Genomic DNA, 18,119 nt, shown 5'->3' with positions numbered 1-18,119 from the left:
CTCAGCAGCAGTAGGTGTCATTAAACACAAAGGGAAAAGCAAGATTCTCCGATACAACACAGCATGCAACAATCTAATCACAATTGATGCGAAGACTTGAAATATGTAAAAAGCTTCACATATTTGGGCAGCATCATTGATGAACACGGTGGAGCTGATGCCGATGTGAAGGCGCGGATCTGCAAAGCAAGAGCAGAATATCTACAATTGAAGAACATCTGGAACTCAAAACAACTGTCAATCAAAACCAAGATCAGAATTTTCAATACAAATATCAAGACACTTCTACTGTATGGGGAGGAAACCTGGAGAACCACGAAAGCCATCATTCAGAAGATACAGGTGTTTATTAACGGCTGTCTACGCAAAATACTTCAGATCCGCCGGCCAGACATTATCAGCAACAAACTGCTGTGGGAGATAATAAACCAGATTTTAGCGGAGGAAGAACTAAGGAAGAAGCAATGGGAGTGGATAGAACACACGTTGAGGAAAGCACCTAAGTGTGTCGCAAGACAAGCCCTCACATAGAATCCTGAAGGCCAAAGGAGAAGAGGAAGACCAAGGAAAACATTACGCCGCGAAATGGAGATAGATATGAAAGAAATAAACAAGAATTGGATGGAACTGGAAAAGAAGGTCCAGGACAGAGTGGGTTAGAGAATCGTCGGCGGCCTTTGCTGCATTGGGGGTAACAGGCGTGAGCAAGTAAAGTATTGTACTGTTTCGATGATATTTTTGTTAGGAACACCGATCCAGACAAGCTCGATTTTTGCTGCTGTTACCTTAATGTAGTAGTTGAGTGTGGATAATTTTTATAACCCAGTCAATCCATGTTGGCTGAAATATTTGTTCCTTTATAAGGATTATGGGTTACTACTTACAGAAGTGGATATCATATCTGTAAAGTGGTGTTAACATTTATAGCAATGCTACTGTCTAACAGCAGAAGAACAGAGTTAAAAAGGTCAACTAAGGTTAAATGTGAAAAGTTTACTAAACAGATATGATGCATCGAACTAAATCTTATTCTCTAAATTTTTTGCTTTGTTAGTTATACTGAATGCTTTTTTCGTTATGGTGTGATATATATTAGATTGATTTTTCACCTATTATAGTCTTATTGTACCATTATGCATTGTCAAACTTATTCAGCTCTGTTTCATGTAAAGTATGGAAGTGACGTCACTGTGTGTTGAAAAGTTCTACGTTTCTTCTTAAGTTAGAATGTACGATAACGCTTCTTTAATCAATTAGTTTTCAATCTGATTAGGATTGAATTTATCTGTTCAACCAATGGATTGTTTTATCGTGTTTTGCAGCCTTTTATAACCGTCATTCATTGTGTTTAAAGTTCGAATACTAATCGAACCAAGCCAGGAGTTTCATCATAATATTAACATCTTGATCTGATTGAAGGTCTCTGATGAATGCTAACCATTTAAACTGATCCTCCGTCAGTGAACGGAACTTCAAGCGTTCTCAATCTTGATTAATGATATCTTCTGACATACCATAACCATCGATTTCACACTTAATGAAATTAAAACACTGTTATTGATTACCAAACAGTGAAGACGGTCAACTAGAATTGTCTAACAGTTGAGTCACTTCCTCTTCAAAACTGAGCTTTCTAGGTGATTTCATCAGAAGAAGATAGCGTGACTTGCATGTTTATTTGTTATCAGCTTCTGAATCAACAAGAGAGTTATTGACATATCATTTAGCTTGCTGAATCCCGTTTTAAATTCATCTCTGCAAAGATTGAACTGAGTTTGAAAAGTATACACACATTATGAACCATAAATAAGTTCTGAGAAGGTACTAGTAATTGGATCAGTCGACAGCGAGCTACAGAGTTAGAGCTTCATTCAACTACACTTGATCGTCTCATTGTGCCCGTTGTTGTTATAAAACTCTATTCCACTAAGTTGACGTCGTGGATATGTACTTTCCTGTCGTCTAATTCTTTATTGTCTAGTGTCTTTGATCACTACTACTGCACTTCACTCGACTTGACATAAATATAAACAAAAGTGGGCTAGAAATGAAATGTATTCCACTAAACCAAAATGATAATGTTCAGTAAGAAAATGTTTATTTTTCGCAGGATTTACATCTGAAACATCCAATATCTTACCGACTTTTCCGCTAACATTGGTTACTTGAAAATGTACCAATCAGTACGTTCAACCTTATATTTCATTCAGTGTACTATCGTCACGGTTATGTCTTGCTAACATAGTAGTACACTGAACATTCACGACTTTCATTCCTTAATTGGTTTCTCACCAGTCTACAACTTTTAAATCATAAATAAATCTTAAGTCATGTATTATCAACATAGAGCTTGGCACCAATGTGCGTTTGTCCAAGTTACCATACCACACCAGCTCAATGAGACTGGAAGTTAACGAGACTAATAACAAAGAGATCGAAGTAATTTTGGTTGCATTTAGCAGCAGACCCCAAACACTTAGTTGTCATTCACCATCATGAGTGAGTACAACTGTCAATAATATTATAGACTGATACCGTGTTTGTTTTGCCTCCCTTAACTTTCTTCCAACTGACTCTTACATCATCCGAAATTATACATCGAGATAAACTATGGCTGAGCATACCTAATGCCTAGTTACCTATACCTAACCTCAAAATAACTTATTTGGTTGTTGAACGAAACACGAACATTACTTTGATGATGATACCTATAATCAAAAATCTACGTTATTCACTAGTCTTCTGTAAAATTCAAAAAAATTAATTTCAATAGTAAGTACTGGCTTAAATCTGGTTCAAGCAACAACTAACTGTTCTTTTGATATTGAAATTATGCAATATTTTATTCTTTAATGTTGTTATTAATATGGTTACTATATTTTAGTGATCCGAATACAAATCATACTGCAAAAATGGAAATGATTAATGTTCTTGTCCTTCTGTTGAGTACACATCCAGCTAGTTATTTTGAATCAAAACTTGATCTTCTCGTTCAAGTAGGTTGATGCAAAACATATAATTTTTTTCTTTAAAAAAACTATTCCTGGTAGTTACTAGTAGTGAAATCCATGATGCACTGTTTTTTTTCTTCCTAGTTAGGACTCGTCAGCTGAATGTACTTATGCCCTATTGTTGCTGTTCGCACTGAAACTTAAACTCAATATTTTTCTGTTTGAATACCGATGCGTTATCTATTGAGCTAGACCTGTTTTATTTCCATTTAAAGGCGAGACTATAATTTATGGGCCAACCAATCAGATATAAGATAACAGGTCTTGGATTTCGGCGCACAGTTCATTCACCCGTTTGTCTCAATAGCTTTTTGGCATTTTAGCTAATGTTAGTTCGTGATGAAAACCCTAAATCTATTTGCTAACCCGAACCATCAACTAAAAATCATAATCCTGATTTCTCACTGGTTTATAACCCTCATTTAGCTCTAGCAAGTAGGTGGACATTCTCAAGGTCACCATGACGTCTCTCGAAGATCGTACATAACATATAGTCTCACCGCTTTGCAAATAAAAGTACACATCCATGGATAATAAACCCAATGAATACGATATTTTTTTAACGATGTCGGACAATTTTGTGATTATTGGAGTAGGGATATTTATCTATACGTTTCAGAAGTTTGCTAGTGAAAAATTGAAGCTAATCAAATAGCTTATGAATCCTGCGGATTTTTGGCAGATGCAACTAGTCTTTATTTAGTCAAATGCAATATGGTATACACTGTTCTTGTCCTATTTTTGTTTCATTATTATTGACCTCTACTCAGGTGAAAGAAGAGTGACTGACTACATATACCGCTTCACTGGAAATTCACTTGTTGTTATCTGCCTGCTTTATACTCTTGTCGGTTAATTCTTCAGTGGTGTCATTTCACAACATTGGTATCTTCTGTTCAGTCCATTTTTACATAACTGATAAGTCTAATCCATTGGGGTTTCCCCGCGTGGGTGCGATTCCCATCCCCGTCGCCACTGATAAGTCTTGTTAATTTGAACGCTTTATTTGGTTCCTAAGCTATTCTGGTAACCCGCAATCCAGAACTACGCGGCGACCTGAACTCGAGAGAAAAGGCGCGAAATGAGCGAAAAACTTTTCTCCAAAGGTTCATTTTTCTACAGAAAAACATGGGTATTCATAGATGTTCACATTTGTTGAATCAACATCATATTTTGGCCAATCCGCTAAAAGACATATTATGCTACTGACCAATGGTAGCACGCCACGTTGACATTCTATAAAGCTCCACCATGTTCTGATTGGCTAGAACTCTTCGGCTCCTTTAGAGCCTCTGGATGCTCCGTTGCAGTTCTCGGAAAGCCGACAATAATAACCCTAGTAAATAACATTATTTATTTGAACTAATAGTGATTAGAAGAATTGGAAAGACAGTTACTGAACACAAAGAGACTAACACCTGAGTCGAGTTGAAATTGAATACAACATGTGTAAAACAGCGGATTCAAGATCATGACCGATGATGATATGTTGTTAGATTAATTGATTGATCATTTCACTTTCTTTTCGAGTCATATTCCTTTATTTCTAATCGTCTTTTTTCTTAACCATCATACTTAGTTCTACCAATTTGTTATTCATTTTGATCATTTTATCTCGTTTTGCTGATATTTTGTAATAACTTGAGCCGATGCATGTTTTTACCAGATTCTACATTGATGTTGACTGATTCACTGATGGTGGTCGTAAAAGTCAAGATAAACTAACTAACCTATAAAATTTTATCAATCTGAACTGGTTGATTACATTTTTCTGTATTTACTAAAGAATTTTACACTATTTTCTTTTCTCTATTTCATCAGTTAACAGTACAATCGATTAACAATTCATTTTATCGTGTTGCTTTGGAAGGTCTGGATTTGTTACAACTTCTATGTACACATTTGAAAAGTTTAGGTAAATGATCTTTTGAATTTAATTATAATTTTATTTATGTAAAGCCTGTTAGAAAAAAAGGTTGATTGCCTTTTCTGTTTTGTTGGAATCCAAGAATCTCTCTAAGTTAGACAAACATCATCATCCGATTGACTTAAAAAATGCTTTAGAACCAATAAGCTCTAGAGTCTTTGTTGTTATACATTGATCGCTGTGCTATTTGATAAATAAAGTGTCACCAGTCCTACTGGTAATATAAGCAAACTAATCAATAGTTGGTCTAGAGGAAAAACTACTGCTCCCCATAATAACAACCGGATCACACGGACCCCAATACCAATACAAGAAAACCTATTCATTTTTGTTTTCTATCACGTCACAAACCGTATCCATTTTTTTAAAAATTATCTCACATGAATATGACTAATCTACGTTCTCTGAAAATGAATTCATCTCACATGAAATCTGACTAGCTTTATTCTTTTTCTTCATATTGTCGATTGTGTTATTTTTCACAATTTTGCTCCAATTAATAATGAGCTGATAAGCTTTTACGGTCTCCCATTGTTTATAGGCGGTGAAAAATATGCTCAAGTTTTATTTACTCCACTTTTCAATCAATTAAAAGCTACCGATCGTGATCTTGAATTGAAGGAGAAAGCTATTACAGTGACGTAAGTTTTTAAAAAAAAAACTATTTATAGTGTACATTTATTTCATTTAAAGTGTGTTAAGATATGTATTGTGTATCCCTAACCATCTCCTACCTTAATAAGCAGTGTTTACTTGTGTAGGATATAGCTAGGAGAATTTATTTATTTATTTGAACACATAAATACTGGTACAAAAGGGGAACTGAGTGAATATGCGCCACAAAAGTCACTAGCAGAAGCCAAACTAGGACGTGATATCAAGTGATGTAGTCATTGAGCACTGGTCTGGTTTGTGTAGTTAGAGGCCGGGTTATAACAACAGTCAGTGGTTGATGGCTTTAAGTGACATGTCTTGAAATCGATCACAACATTGACCAAGTGCATCAGTGATGATTTTTAAAATAAATAAATAAAGGTGCATATTCTCTTTATTTCCCTATATTTCCTGGTGTAAGAGTAACATGGAAGAAAGTTAGCAACGCAATGACTGAATTTCATCCATTCTTTGTTTTCCGAATTTCTCATAGCTTTTTTTATTTCACTAATTTATATATTCTCGAGTGGTATCTTTGATGTTTAGTCTTTTCAATCACCACTGATACTATTATCACCTCTACTATTGTGGAATTCGACCTGATAATTTCATCTCTCTGTCCTAACTAGGCCTGGAAACTTGAACCGATGTACTTATATACCAGATTTTACGTTGTGACTGACTGACTGACTCTCTTTATCTTCCTCTCAATCATCAGCAGCGGAATTTAGGACTCATGTTTCGTCGTACTTCGGACTTTGTCTCTGAATATACCTACATCCCAGAGTTGATATTCACTATGTGACTCAAACCCATTACCGTTCACTTCAAGCGCCATCGCGTTATCCATTTAGCTATTGCGTCCAGGTAGCCACTAGCTTGTGGAATCGGGTGAAGTTTAATTCATTTTATGTTGGTTGTTTGAATCTACACATTGAATTTTTCGATTGATCAATTGATTCAGTTCCAACCGTCACTATTATGATTGACATTATCTGAATGAGACGATTACTTTTCTCCTATTAATAATCATAACAGTTTTTATCCTTGTAGTTTAATGTTTGCAAGTTGAAATAAGTAATAAATGTGACTAACTGTACAGTTATTGTTTCGTTGAAAGTATTATCTGATTAGTTGACCTCAATGAAACAAACGTGATTTTATAATTAAATGCTTATTTTTCCTGATATTTGGAACTCGTCGCCTTGTTGTTGACCTAAAATATTGTCTTCTAAGTCAGTTCAATCAGTTCTTGGATTAATCATTAATTAGTGACTAGAAACAGAAAGCTCTGTAAAACCTCTGACACTTATTTAATTAGTTAGAATGATGAAAATAAACCATTTATGTTATTATTAGTACGGGGATTTGTGGAGTTTATAGTATGTTCACAGTTGAGTTCACGAGTCGATCTGAGCTAAGACACCATCAAAAACCTGGAAGCACTAAATGACTGTTTCGTCCTGACATGGGACTCCTCAGCAGTATGCATCCACGATCCTGTACGTGGGACTAGAACCCAAGACTTTTGGTCTCGCACGTGACTCGTAAATTTAATTGTGATCATTTATACTATTAAAGAAGAATTAAAATCAATCCAATAAAGATAGTTTCCTTATTTTAATGAAGCTGTATTTTTTAGTGATTCGATGACTACATTAATCTTTTGGAAAGATAAGGAACAGTGATTACATCACATTAATATGTTTGAAGATTTCAAATGTCACGTTTAAATGATGTAAAAATCTATGTAGGTCAAATTCAATTATCTATATCGTATCAGTCTCTGGTTATTTCTACTGGAATGCTTGATTGACTTGTGTTTGACACCAGAAAACCCTGAATCTGACGACTTTTAGTGAGAATACACAAAGACTGGTGATATGGATTTATTTGACCCTGGAAATAAATCAAAATGATACATGTTTACACTCATTTATTTGTTGATTTTACCCACAGTTAATGACTGTTTAATAATTATCACGTTTGATGGACATAAACAGAATTATTACGAAAATTCAAACTACCGATTTCACACTGATATAAATCAATATTATGCTGGACAAAGGTTCATACTGAAAGTATTACAATGAGTAATCACTATATTAAATAAAAAGGAAGGTTTAAAGCATAATTTCATTCTTTTTTTATTTAGCCTTGTCATATCATCCTCTTCTCCTGACAATAGGTTCAACTTCTTGAATTAAACTATCATTATCAACTTGTGATATTTTTAATACAGAAATGATTTTCATTTCAGTACTTCTACTGAAAATTTTCTAGCAGAATTTTCTCTGTTTTACTAAAACTCAACTGTAATCTAAGTACAATACATTCACTCTTCTCTCTCTCTCTCTCTCTCTCTATATATATATATATATATATATATATATATATATATATACCTGTTACTCCTATCGGAGGAGTCTAGGCCGCCCACTAGGTCTCTTCTTCGAACTTTGTCCTGGGCAATCCTTTCTAGTTGTTATTCATTCTTTCGTTATCTGCTTCCATTTCCCGGCGCAATGTGTTTCTACGCATGTATTTCGTCTAGGGTTACTGCCGATCCCAAGTCTGGGTAAAAAAGGAGGGTTGGGTAATGGGGTCAGCAACCCCTTCCCAAAGAAAACAACGTAGCTTAAAAACTCCAACCAGAAAAAAACTATTTTAAACCGTTTAGACCCTGCCGTAGGAGTTGAAGGATCTTCATTCAGAAGAATCATGACGTCTCATTGTGAAAGCCGAGATTCGTCGGAAGTCATGAGGTAGATACCCCAGAGCAACAAGTAATATAGATACATGGAATTTTCGGACAATGTGGGAGACCGGGAGGGTCAATCAATTCTCTGCGGAAATGAGGAGATACAACTTGGCGGTTCTCGGAGAGCGTTTGTCTGATGCTGTCAAAAGTAGCACGAAAATCACTTATAGGATGAGAATCCCATGGATCCAGGATCATCGAAGCTTCAATCAAAACAATGAAGGAGGGAATCACAATGAATGTTATTCAATGCTATGCACCAACCAATGAAACAGTGAAGATATAAGAAAATAAGGTTTACGTATTTATATCTGGTTTTGATGATATTAATTTGCTCATTTATTTACCTCATACCTCGTCGAATCCTTTCAAGTATTCCGTCCAAAATCTGGAAATAATACTGAACAATATAACAAGATAAGTAATAAGTTCGGTTTACAAACCTTTATTCATGATGTATTTAAAAATGTTTACACACGTTAAACTACGATGCAATCAAAAGTTCTTCCTTCAGTTGTAATATCTGGATGATTTACAGGAAAGGAACATACAATGAACTGAATAAGAACATGTAGATATGTTAAAATTAACAGCGATGGTAGGTGGTAAAATGAAATGAGAACACGAATAAAGTAGTCAGTCAGTCAGTAACAACGTAGAATTTCGTACGTACGTACACCAGTTCGAGCTGCCATACCACATTAGCACAGAGATGCAGTTGTCCATTCAAATTCCGTAGTGGTAGAGGTAGTATGAGTATAAGCAGTAATCCGAAAGATTAGGGTTTGAAGATGTTATTCAAGGAGTACAATACAATGAAACAAATTTGGAAAGAGAAAAAAGGGACATGAAGAATTCGGAAGATTAGAATTTGGGAGAACACAAAGGGTGGATGCATCTCCGCCATTGCAAACGATTTCGAACCATGTCATTCAGGGTCTCTAACCATCGGTTGCTATCATCTCGTGGTCCCCAACCAGCTAGTCTACACTTATCAACACGACTCAGTCCACTTGTCAGTGACTTCATGGATTTGTGCCATGTTTTAGTCTGGCCGCCCCCCTAGCTTCCTCCTAACCTACTCCTACACCATAAAACATCGCACGTCGGGGCCCCCAAATGCACTGGTATGACCGAGAGTGGGGTGGGCCCGCCCTCCCCCCGAAACGCTCTCACACGGCCACACGTATACAGCCTCTGAAAGGGAAGTCCTACTCACTGCCTTCTCGTGGCGGAGGTGTTGTTTACAAAAAGGAGAGGACGGAAAGCGAATGTCCGGCGCTTTAACCGGTTTCCAAATCAATGGTGCACATGGGCTCCAGTATCCTGCAGGAACAAATGGCGTATGAACCAATCTTGATCACTGGCTACCATGGGACTGCATCTCCTCACGACGCTCCACTGCCTTGTGGGTCAGATCTCTAGGTCAAGTGCTCGGGGTGTGGCCCCCTATGAAAACCACCTGTTTCGGTCTGGGCACTCGAGCAGTATCACAGCACACACACACACACACACACACTCAAATTTGGTGTGGCGGATGTATATTTGGTGCCCTCTCGTACCAATATTTATGTGTTGAAATAGACAAATAAATCGCACGTCAGGGCAGTCAGTGGTTGGGCATACGTAGCACGTGTCCCAGCCATCTAAAATGATGAAGTTTTTCTACTTCATAAATTGATTTACCACCCTTACCTAGTACCCGGTTCCCTAACAACTGAGTTACTTACTCGGTGGTTCCAGGATATACGAGCAATGCTTCGAAGACACCTATGATCGAATAGTAGTAACCTACGAATAACCTCTACTCTTACCGGCCATGTTTCACTGCCATAAAGTAGGACGGAACGAACTGCTGCGCAGTAAACCCGTCCTTTGGTTGATAGACGGATATCTCGCTTACGCCATAAATGACGCAAGTTGGTAAGAGCTAGTCGAGCCTTCTGTATCCGTGCTGAGATTTCGTCACAGACCAGACCACAAGGGTTGATGAGACTCCCAAGAAAAGTTATAGACTTTTACACTCCTTTACACACGAAAATTGTTGATAGATTATTCAAAATATTTATGTAATACAACTAAAATAGTAAAATGGATTAAACGTAAATATTCAGGAATATGAAATATGACCAAGAGGCATCGTACGCCATCCAAAAATTGGTTGATGATGACATAAGTTACTGAATATTAATAAGTATCATAGTGTAATTCACAAAAATAAATGAGCTATAATTATAAATGAAATCGACACATAATTTCTATCTAGGTGTAGTTTTTGAGGTGGTTAGTGTATGACATGGTGTTGTCATGGTATGAAGGGAATCTGTACAAGACTGTATTTTGTTGGTCCTTCATGAGTACGTGGTTGGGATCCTAGAGATGATGCAACACTGGCTTTAGATGTTATTATACATGTCTCGGAATAGAAGCCAGTGGCGGTTTTGTTGTAACTTTCCTTTTCCATATAAGTGAGAGTAACTTTTGTTTACTGAAGGATTCCATTCTGATTGTTTTTTTTTAACCGAATCGTTCCTCACGTTCCTTTCTCTATTTGTATGGCGCATATATATTTTAGTGTCCCTTTGTACCATTGTTTACGTGTTCAAATAAATATAGAGATAAGTAAGGCCAGTTAGTTGAAAATGAATTTATGAATTTGAAAAAGAAATCATTTGAAATAAGAATGATGTAATAAACTGACGGTAGAATGATTATGTGAAGGAAAGATTTAATACTATTTCTTTTAGTTACATAATTCTAACTTTGATGGTTATGGCTTCAGCCAATTTGACTGTCGATTGTTGATCCTGAAATATTTCAGTTTATTGACCAGATGCCTAATGTCACAGAGGTGTTTTGCAATACCACTGCGAAAAGTCTTTAATCCCATTGGCCTCAGGCTTCTTGGGATACGCTCTTTGAATCAAACGTGTACCTTTTTCAGTTCTATTAATTTAACTGCTTTGACAGGTATATGTAAATCTGTATAGTAAGTTGTCGGTAATACAAAAGGGGTACCTACGGATCTTTATTCGGATTAAAAAAACATATTGTTTTATACAAGATAATTAGCTTAGTTGTATGATGGTTAGTGTGATTTTTAATCATCTGTTTATTTTCACTGGAGCATCGTCACCTTTCAGTCAATGTCGATTGAAAATTGGTTTCTTTAGGGGTTTTGTTTTTACTTCTCCCATCTTAATAAATTTTTTCGGATACCCATTGTTCTTTGGGTTTTAATTTTTCTACTGTAGCAGTAGTGCATATCGTCCTCCTGTACATAGGCCTATTTCTGAAATGATCGATAATTACTCTACATTAATTTGTAATTAAATTACACATTTCTTTGTTTTCCTGGAGGGTTTTATTGAATAAGATAATCATTAGTTATCTGTTGTACAGTGACTAAAATAAGATTGTCATTAATTTTTTTCTACAGTTGATAGATTTTTTGAAATTGAGGCTACAGTTCAGATTATTATATCATAATTACCATGTGCTCACTAGTGACTAGCTTCGTGAGGGAATTCTCGGAGCTCTAGTGAGAAGCTGTGACCAATGGAGCTGATCCGTGTCGGGTAAATACAGGTATCTACCTCAGTACAATGGAAGATGGTCGCGCAATTTCGTGGATTGGTTGAGGTTAGACATTAACACCATTGGATGCCAACTCAGTGGTCTAGAGGCTAAGCGTTTGCGCCCGAGACTGAAGGCTGTGGGTTGGAATCCCACGAGCGGGATCGTGGATGCGCACTGCTGAGGGATCCCACAATAGAACGGAACGGCCGTCCAGTACTTCCAGCTTTCCAATGGTGGTCTAACATCAATCGGTTCATGATCTCAATCAATATTATATCATCATTTGATCTGTTAATAAGCATACGTGACGACATAAACTTTTGGTTTATAATCAAGCTAGTTATGTTTTATTTGTAGAAGTACTTTATCCTTTTTTTTCCTCATTTCATATATATATTTCGTTTTATCAGTGTTATCCACTTTTTTATATAATACAGCTTTACCACTGTTTTCAGTTTATTGTTTTATGTTAATGTTTTATTTATTTATTTTGGTTTTTATTTGTAGTGCAGTATTTCTTTCACAAATCGGTTACATGGTTGAATCGAATATTAACGATTGTTTAGATTTGATATATCGACGTCTAACAAATGAATTAACTCGGTTGGCTGCAGTTCGTGCTATACAGATTATCGCTTCGTATGTTTTATGTACTGATTATTATTACTATTATTATTTTTTTGGAAAATAGAGACATTATGATAGTGTATAGTGAAGAGAGTAGTTGAAGCATTCCTATTCTTAACCGTTAAAGTTCAGTTGTCAACTCCGATCTGTGTGTTTCGATAATGAGCTAGTTGACATGAGATCAAATCCACCAGAGAGCATCAGTTCCTTCAAGATTACTGGTGCACCCTGTTAACAAGTACCAAAGAACGCGAAATCTAGGTCCATAGTTTACTGTTGACTACCTCCAAGCACCAGCTTATAAAAACACCCGGATAGCTTAATAATGCTACTTACAACGCTACATTATAAACCTGATTCTATTTTTTAAAGCCTAAATCTCAACTCCTAAATATAAGGTGCATTCTGATTGGTAGAAAGTTGCCTTTACATTCTGAAGACCGCTCAAGTCAGTAGAAGTCAACAGTATACTATACACTCCAAGTATATACATACTACTGTTTCTTTGATGTATAATAACTTTCCTTTTTAGTGTAAAACCACTAGGTGGTGTGATTGCATTGTGTGTTTCTTTGCATTTCAGATCACCTTTGCAATTGGATTTATTAAAATTTCTGGTAAGTTAGTGTGTGCAACAACTTCTATATAAAAGGTATCGATTTTATTTTCTACTGTTATACTTTGTTTTGTATGTGAAAGAAGATGCGATCATTATCGAGGTTTATGTAAGTCTTTAAACTGTAGACGAAACTTTCCTTCGTCAATAAGATGGTCTCCCTACTACTAATGTTTCCTACTACCTCCATCTCCATGAAATCACTGACTACTGGAATGTGTTATATAGGTAGATGCAGAATATATAATTGTAGCCTTCCCCATTATCTTAATTCATTACTTACTTACTCCTGTTACTCTTCGTGAAGGAACATAGACCGCTCACCACCACTATCCATCCAACCCTGTTTTGGACAATCCTTTCTACTTTTTTCCAGTTGTTATTCATCCTTTTCATATCTGCTTCTATTTCTCGACGTAATATGTTCTTTGACCTTCCTCTTTCCCGCTTCCCTTCAGGATTCCAAGTTAGGGCTTACCACGTGATACAGTTTGGTGATTTTCGTAATGTTATGTCATATCCATTTCCATCATCTTTTTTTAATTTCCTCCTTAGCTGGAAGCTGGTTTCTCCTCACCAAAGAAGACTGTTTCTGATGATATTCAGCCAATGGATGTTGAGTATCTTACATAGACAACCATTTATAAATACTTGTACCTTTTAGATGATGGTTGTATTAGTTCTCCAAGTTTCAACTCCGTACAGTAGAACTGTCTTGACGTTCTTATTAAGGATTCTGACTTTAATGTTGGTTGATAGACAGTTGTTTTGAGTTCCATATGTTCTTCAATTGTAGGAATGCGGTCCTTGCTTTGTCAATCCTCGCCTTTACATCTGCATCTAATCCTCCTTGTTCATCAATGATGCTTCCTAGTTACATGAAAGATTTCACATCTTCCAGAGTTTCGCCATCAAGAGTGATTGGATTGCTGTTCTCCATGTTGTATTTGAGGACCTTGGTTTTCCCCTTGTGTATACTGAGGCCTACTGATACAGAGACTGCTGCTACACTGGCTGTCTTTATCTGCATTTGTTCATGTGTATGCGATAGGAAGGCCAGGTCATCTGCGAAGTCCAAGTCGTCTGATTGATTCTGAGTTGTTCATTGTATTCCGTGTTTTCCCTCAGATGTCGAGGTCTTCATAATCCAGTCGACCACCAGAAGAAAGAGGAAGAGAGAGAGTAGACAGCTTTGCCTGACTCCGGTCCTTACTTGGAATGCATCTGTCAGCTGTCCTCCATGCACGACCTTTCACTGTAGTCCGTCATATGAATTCCGGATAATATTGACAATCTTCTCAGAAACTCCGTAGTGTCGAAGAAGTTTCCATAGCGTCCTATCTACACTGTCAAGTGCCTTTTCATAATCAATGAAGTTGATGTACAGTGACGAGTTCCACTCAATTGATTGTTCGACGATGATCTGTAGTGTTGCAATTTGGTCTGTGCACGACCGATCCTTACGGAATCCAGCTTGTTGATCTCGAAGTTGGGCGTCTACTGCATCTTTCATCCGGTTCAGCAAAACTCTGTTAACGACTTTTCCTGGTACTGACAGTAGTGTGATTCCTCTGTAGTTTTCACATTTGCTCAGATCTCCTTTCTTTGGAATCTTGATGAGGTGTCCTTCTTTCCAGTCCACCGGCACTTATTCCTCCTCCCAAATCTTTTTGAATAGAAGTTGAAGCATGTTTGTAGTTACTTCGATGTCTGACTTCAGTGCTTCAGCTGGTATAATGTCAGGTCCTGTTGCTTTCCCGCTCTTGATTTGTCTGATGGCCATTCTGATTTCTCCCGTCGTTGGTGGATTGAAATCTATAGGAAGATCTGTGTGTACTGCTTCGATGTCTGGTGGATTCGTTGGAGCCGGCCTATTCAGGAGTTCCTCGAAGTATTCTACCCATCTGTTCCGCTGTTGTTGAATTTCGGTGATTGGCTTGCCTTCTTTGTCTTTGACCGGCCTCTCTGGTTTACTGTATTTCCCTGCTAGTTTCTTCGTTGTATCGTAAAGCTGTTTCATATTTCCTTCTCTTGCAGCTTTTTGCGCCGTCGTTGCTAGTTCTTCCACGTATTTCTTCTTGTCGGCTCTAATGCTTTTCTTCACTTGTTTGTTTGCTTCTATGTATTCAGCTTGTGCTTGTACTTTCTCTGCTCGTGTCCGGCTGTTGTTAATTGCTGTCTTCTTGTTTTTACTTTCCTTGATCGTGTCCAGTGTTTCTATAGAGATCCATTCCTTATGACGATGCTTCTTGAGGCCCAGAACCTCCTGACACGTTGAAGTCAATGCTTCTTTGACACCTTCCCAGCTGTCCTCCATAGTAGCTTCTTTTTCCTTCAGTAGATCTTGTAAGGCTTGGAACCTGTTGTTGAGAGTTATCTTGAATTCATTGAGTTTGCCAGTATCTCGAAGGAAGGTTGTATTGAACCTTTGTAGTGCTGTTTGTCCAGTTGTCCAGTGTTTCTTTAGCTTCATTTTCTTATTGGCCACCGCCAGGTGGTGATCTGAAGCTACGTCAGCTCCTCTCCTGCTTCTCACATCTTCCATTGTCCTTCGGAAATGTTTATTGATGGAAATATGATCTATCTGGTTCTCTGTGGTGTGATCCGGTGTGACGTATGTAGCATTGTGTATACATTTGTGTGGAAATATTGTACCGCCTATAATCAATTTGTTAGCGTTTTTTAGCGAGTTAGTTTTCTATGGAATGGGGTCGCTAACCCTATGCCAAACCCTCCTCCTTCACCCGGGCTTGGGACCGGCAGTAACTCTAGAGGAGTTTCAGGCATAGTTATCTTAATTCATGGTTTGATATTTATGTATTTAAACACATAATCATTGGTACAAAGGCATACGGAAATATATGTGGGCAACACAAAAGTAGTGTTAAGGCTGTGATACTTCCCGGGCGCCTAAAACGAAGCAGGTGGCTTTTTTAAGAGGCCATACCGCGAGCCTTTTACCTAGAGATCTAATCGTCAAAGCAGTGGAGCAACATTAGGAGATTCAGTCTCATGGTAACCGGTTACCAACAACAGGCTTGTACGCCATTTGTTCCCTAAGGATCTTGAAGCCAGTGTGCACCATTGGTTTAGAATCAGGGTTTTCCGACACCCCTAGGTGGGTCCTCCATCGTATTTATCAACTCGGTCTAATTCTCCACCTGATATTCGCTTTTCGTCCTCTCAATTGTGTAAAAAACACCTAGGTAAGACAGTGACTAGGACTTCCCTACCAGTGGCTGTATCCTCGTGGCCATGTCAGCATTTCGAGAGGGATGGCTGACTATCCACACCATCGGCCGTACCACAAATTCATTCTTTCTTCTCTAATCATATCGTCTTTGTTTAACCTTGTCCTACTGTTTCTACAATTCTAGGGAACTCATTGTATTGATATAGTATGTGACAACTTGTAATGATACAGATACACCTATACCCAATTCTTCTATGTTGTGTATAACTTGCTCACTTACTCAGATCGATTCAGTTTATATCATCATATATTAGTCTATTGATTATGTATCTATAAATTTAACTTCTCACTAACTCGATTTTCACTTTTGTTTGTTTTTTCTTCTTATTTGTTTTACGTGATTGTTATCATTTTAGCCTGGTTCATCGCATGAATTAGGAACATTTTTATCAAAAAATGATCGTAATTTGCGTATGATAACACTTCGTTGTTTATATACAATTTTATTAAAATATCCTAATAGTTTGGATGATAATTGTATAATGACTATATTGAATTTAATGCCAAAATTATTAATTACCGAACATGATTTACAAACATCACAAGTAAGTGAATAGTAAAAATACATATTCTTTCTTCTGATATGTTTTGTAATAGAATATAACTCTCCTACTGGATGAATACTTACTCCTCAATAACTAACTGTATATACTTCATAGCGTTATTTTATTGTCAGTCAGCAACAACGTAAGACCAGGCACATATGTGCATCGGTCCAAGTTTCCATACCTTATTAGCACAACAAGATGAACACCGGATTCATAGAAGTGGTTAATTCAATGGTGGTAATATATAAAAGAAAGATTGCATATAAGCACATAGTACAGAAAGAAAGAATTCGTTAGTAGGAAGAAAGATATGAAGCAATTTTAATCTCACCGTTTAACGGAAGACTAGGAATGTATACACCTACTCAACTGTGATCGACTCTGAGCCATGTCACCAAGCGTCTCCAACCATTGGTTGCGATAGTCACGCGGACCCCAACCAAGTAGTCTGCATCTACCAACATGGCTAAGACTACAGTTAGTGCCTTCAAGCACTGATGCCACGTTTTGGTTTGGCCGCCCCTAACTCTCTTCCAACCATCTCCAATACCGGATAGCATTGCACGTCGTGGTAATCGGTGTTCGGGCATACGTAACACGTGGCCCAACCATCTCAGTCGATGAAGATTTACAACCTCACCAATTGATTTACCATCATCATTCCCTAATACCCTGTATCTAACCTCACTATGATTTACTCGGTGATCCCGACAGATGCGAGCAATATTTCTAAGATATCTGGGATCAAATACTAGTAGCTTACGAGTATCTTTTACTCTTAACGGTCACGTTTCGCAGCCGTAAAGTAGAACAGAACGAACTGCCGAGCAGTATACTCGTCCTTTTATTGATAGATAGACACGTCGCCTTCGCCATAAGTGACGTAAGTCGGTAAAAGCCAAGTGAGCTTTACGAATCCGTGCTGAGATTTCGTCAGACACCAACCCATTGGGGCTGATCAGACTTCCAAGATGTGTGAAGTTGTGAACGCGTTCGACCATTTCACTCCTTATCCTTAGTTCAGGTGTTAACGCAGACCAGTCCTGAAGCAACAACTTGCATTTAGAGGGAGAGAAGCGCATTCCAAACATTCTGGCATTGTTGCTCAGTGCTATGAAAAGACCCTGCACTTTATCAGCGTCT

At 37.4% G+C, this 18,119-nt stretch overlaps 1 protein-coding gene across 1 annotated transcript in view; it reads left to right on the top strand.

Annotated features, from left to right (window-relative positions):
• The window catches only part of CAND1 (Cullin-associated NEDD8-dissociated protein 1), a 125,008-nt gene that overhangs the window by 21,143 nt on the left and 85,746 nt on the right, over positions 1–18,119 (top strand). The window contains exons 14-19 of the mRNA XM_051218094.1: positions 2,885–2,996; positions 4,833–4,926; positions 5,480–5,579; positions 12,440–12,571; positions 13,143–13,176; positions 16,785–16,973. Coding sequence (XP_051064530.1) covers positions 2,885–2,996; positions 4,833–4,926; positions 5,480–5,579; positions 12,440–12,571; positions 13,143–13,176; positions 16,785–16,973 — 661 coding nt within the window. The remainder of the gene's footprint in view (positions 1–2,884; positions 2,997–4,832; positions 4,927–5,479; positions 5,580–12,439; positions 12,572–13,142; positions 13,177–16,784; positions 16,974–18,119) is intronic.

This window comes from Schistosoma haematobium, chromosome 7, assembly GCF_000699445.3.
Source record: "Schistosoma haematobium chromosome 7, whole genome shotgun sequence".
Classification (NCBI taxonomy): domain Eukaryota; kingdom Metazoa; phylum Platyhelminthes; class Trematoda; order Strigeidida; family Schistosomatidae; genus Schistosoma; species Schistosoma haematobium.
The sequence above is the reverse complement of the archived record's forward strand: the minus strand, read 5'-3'. Positions and strand labels throughout refer to the sequence as shown.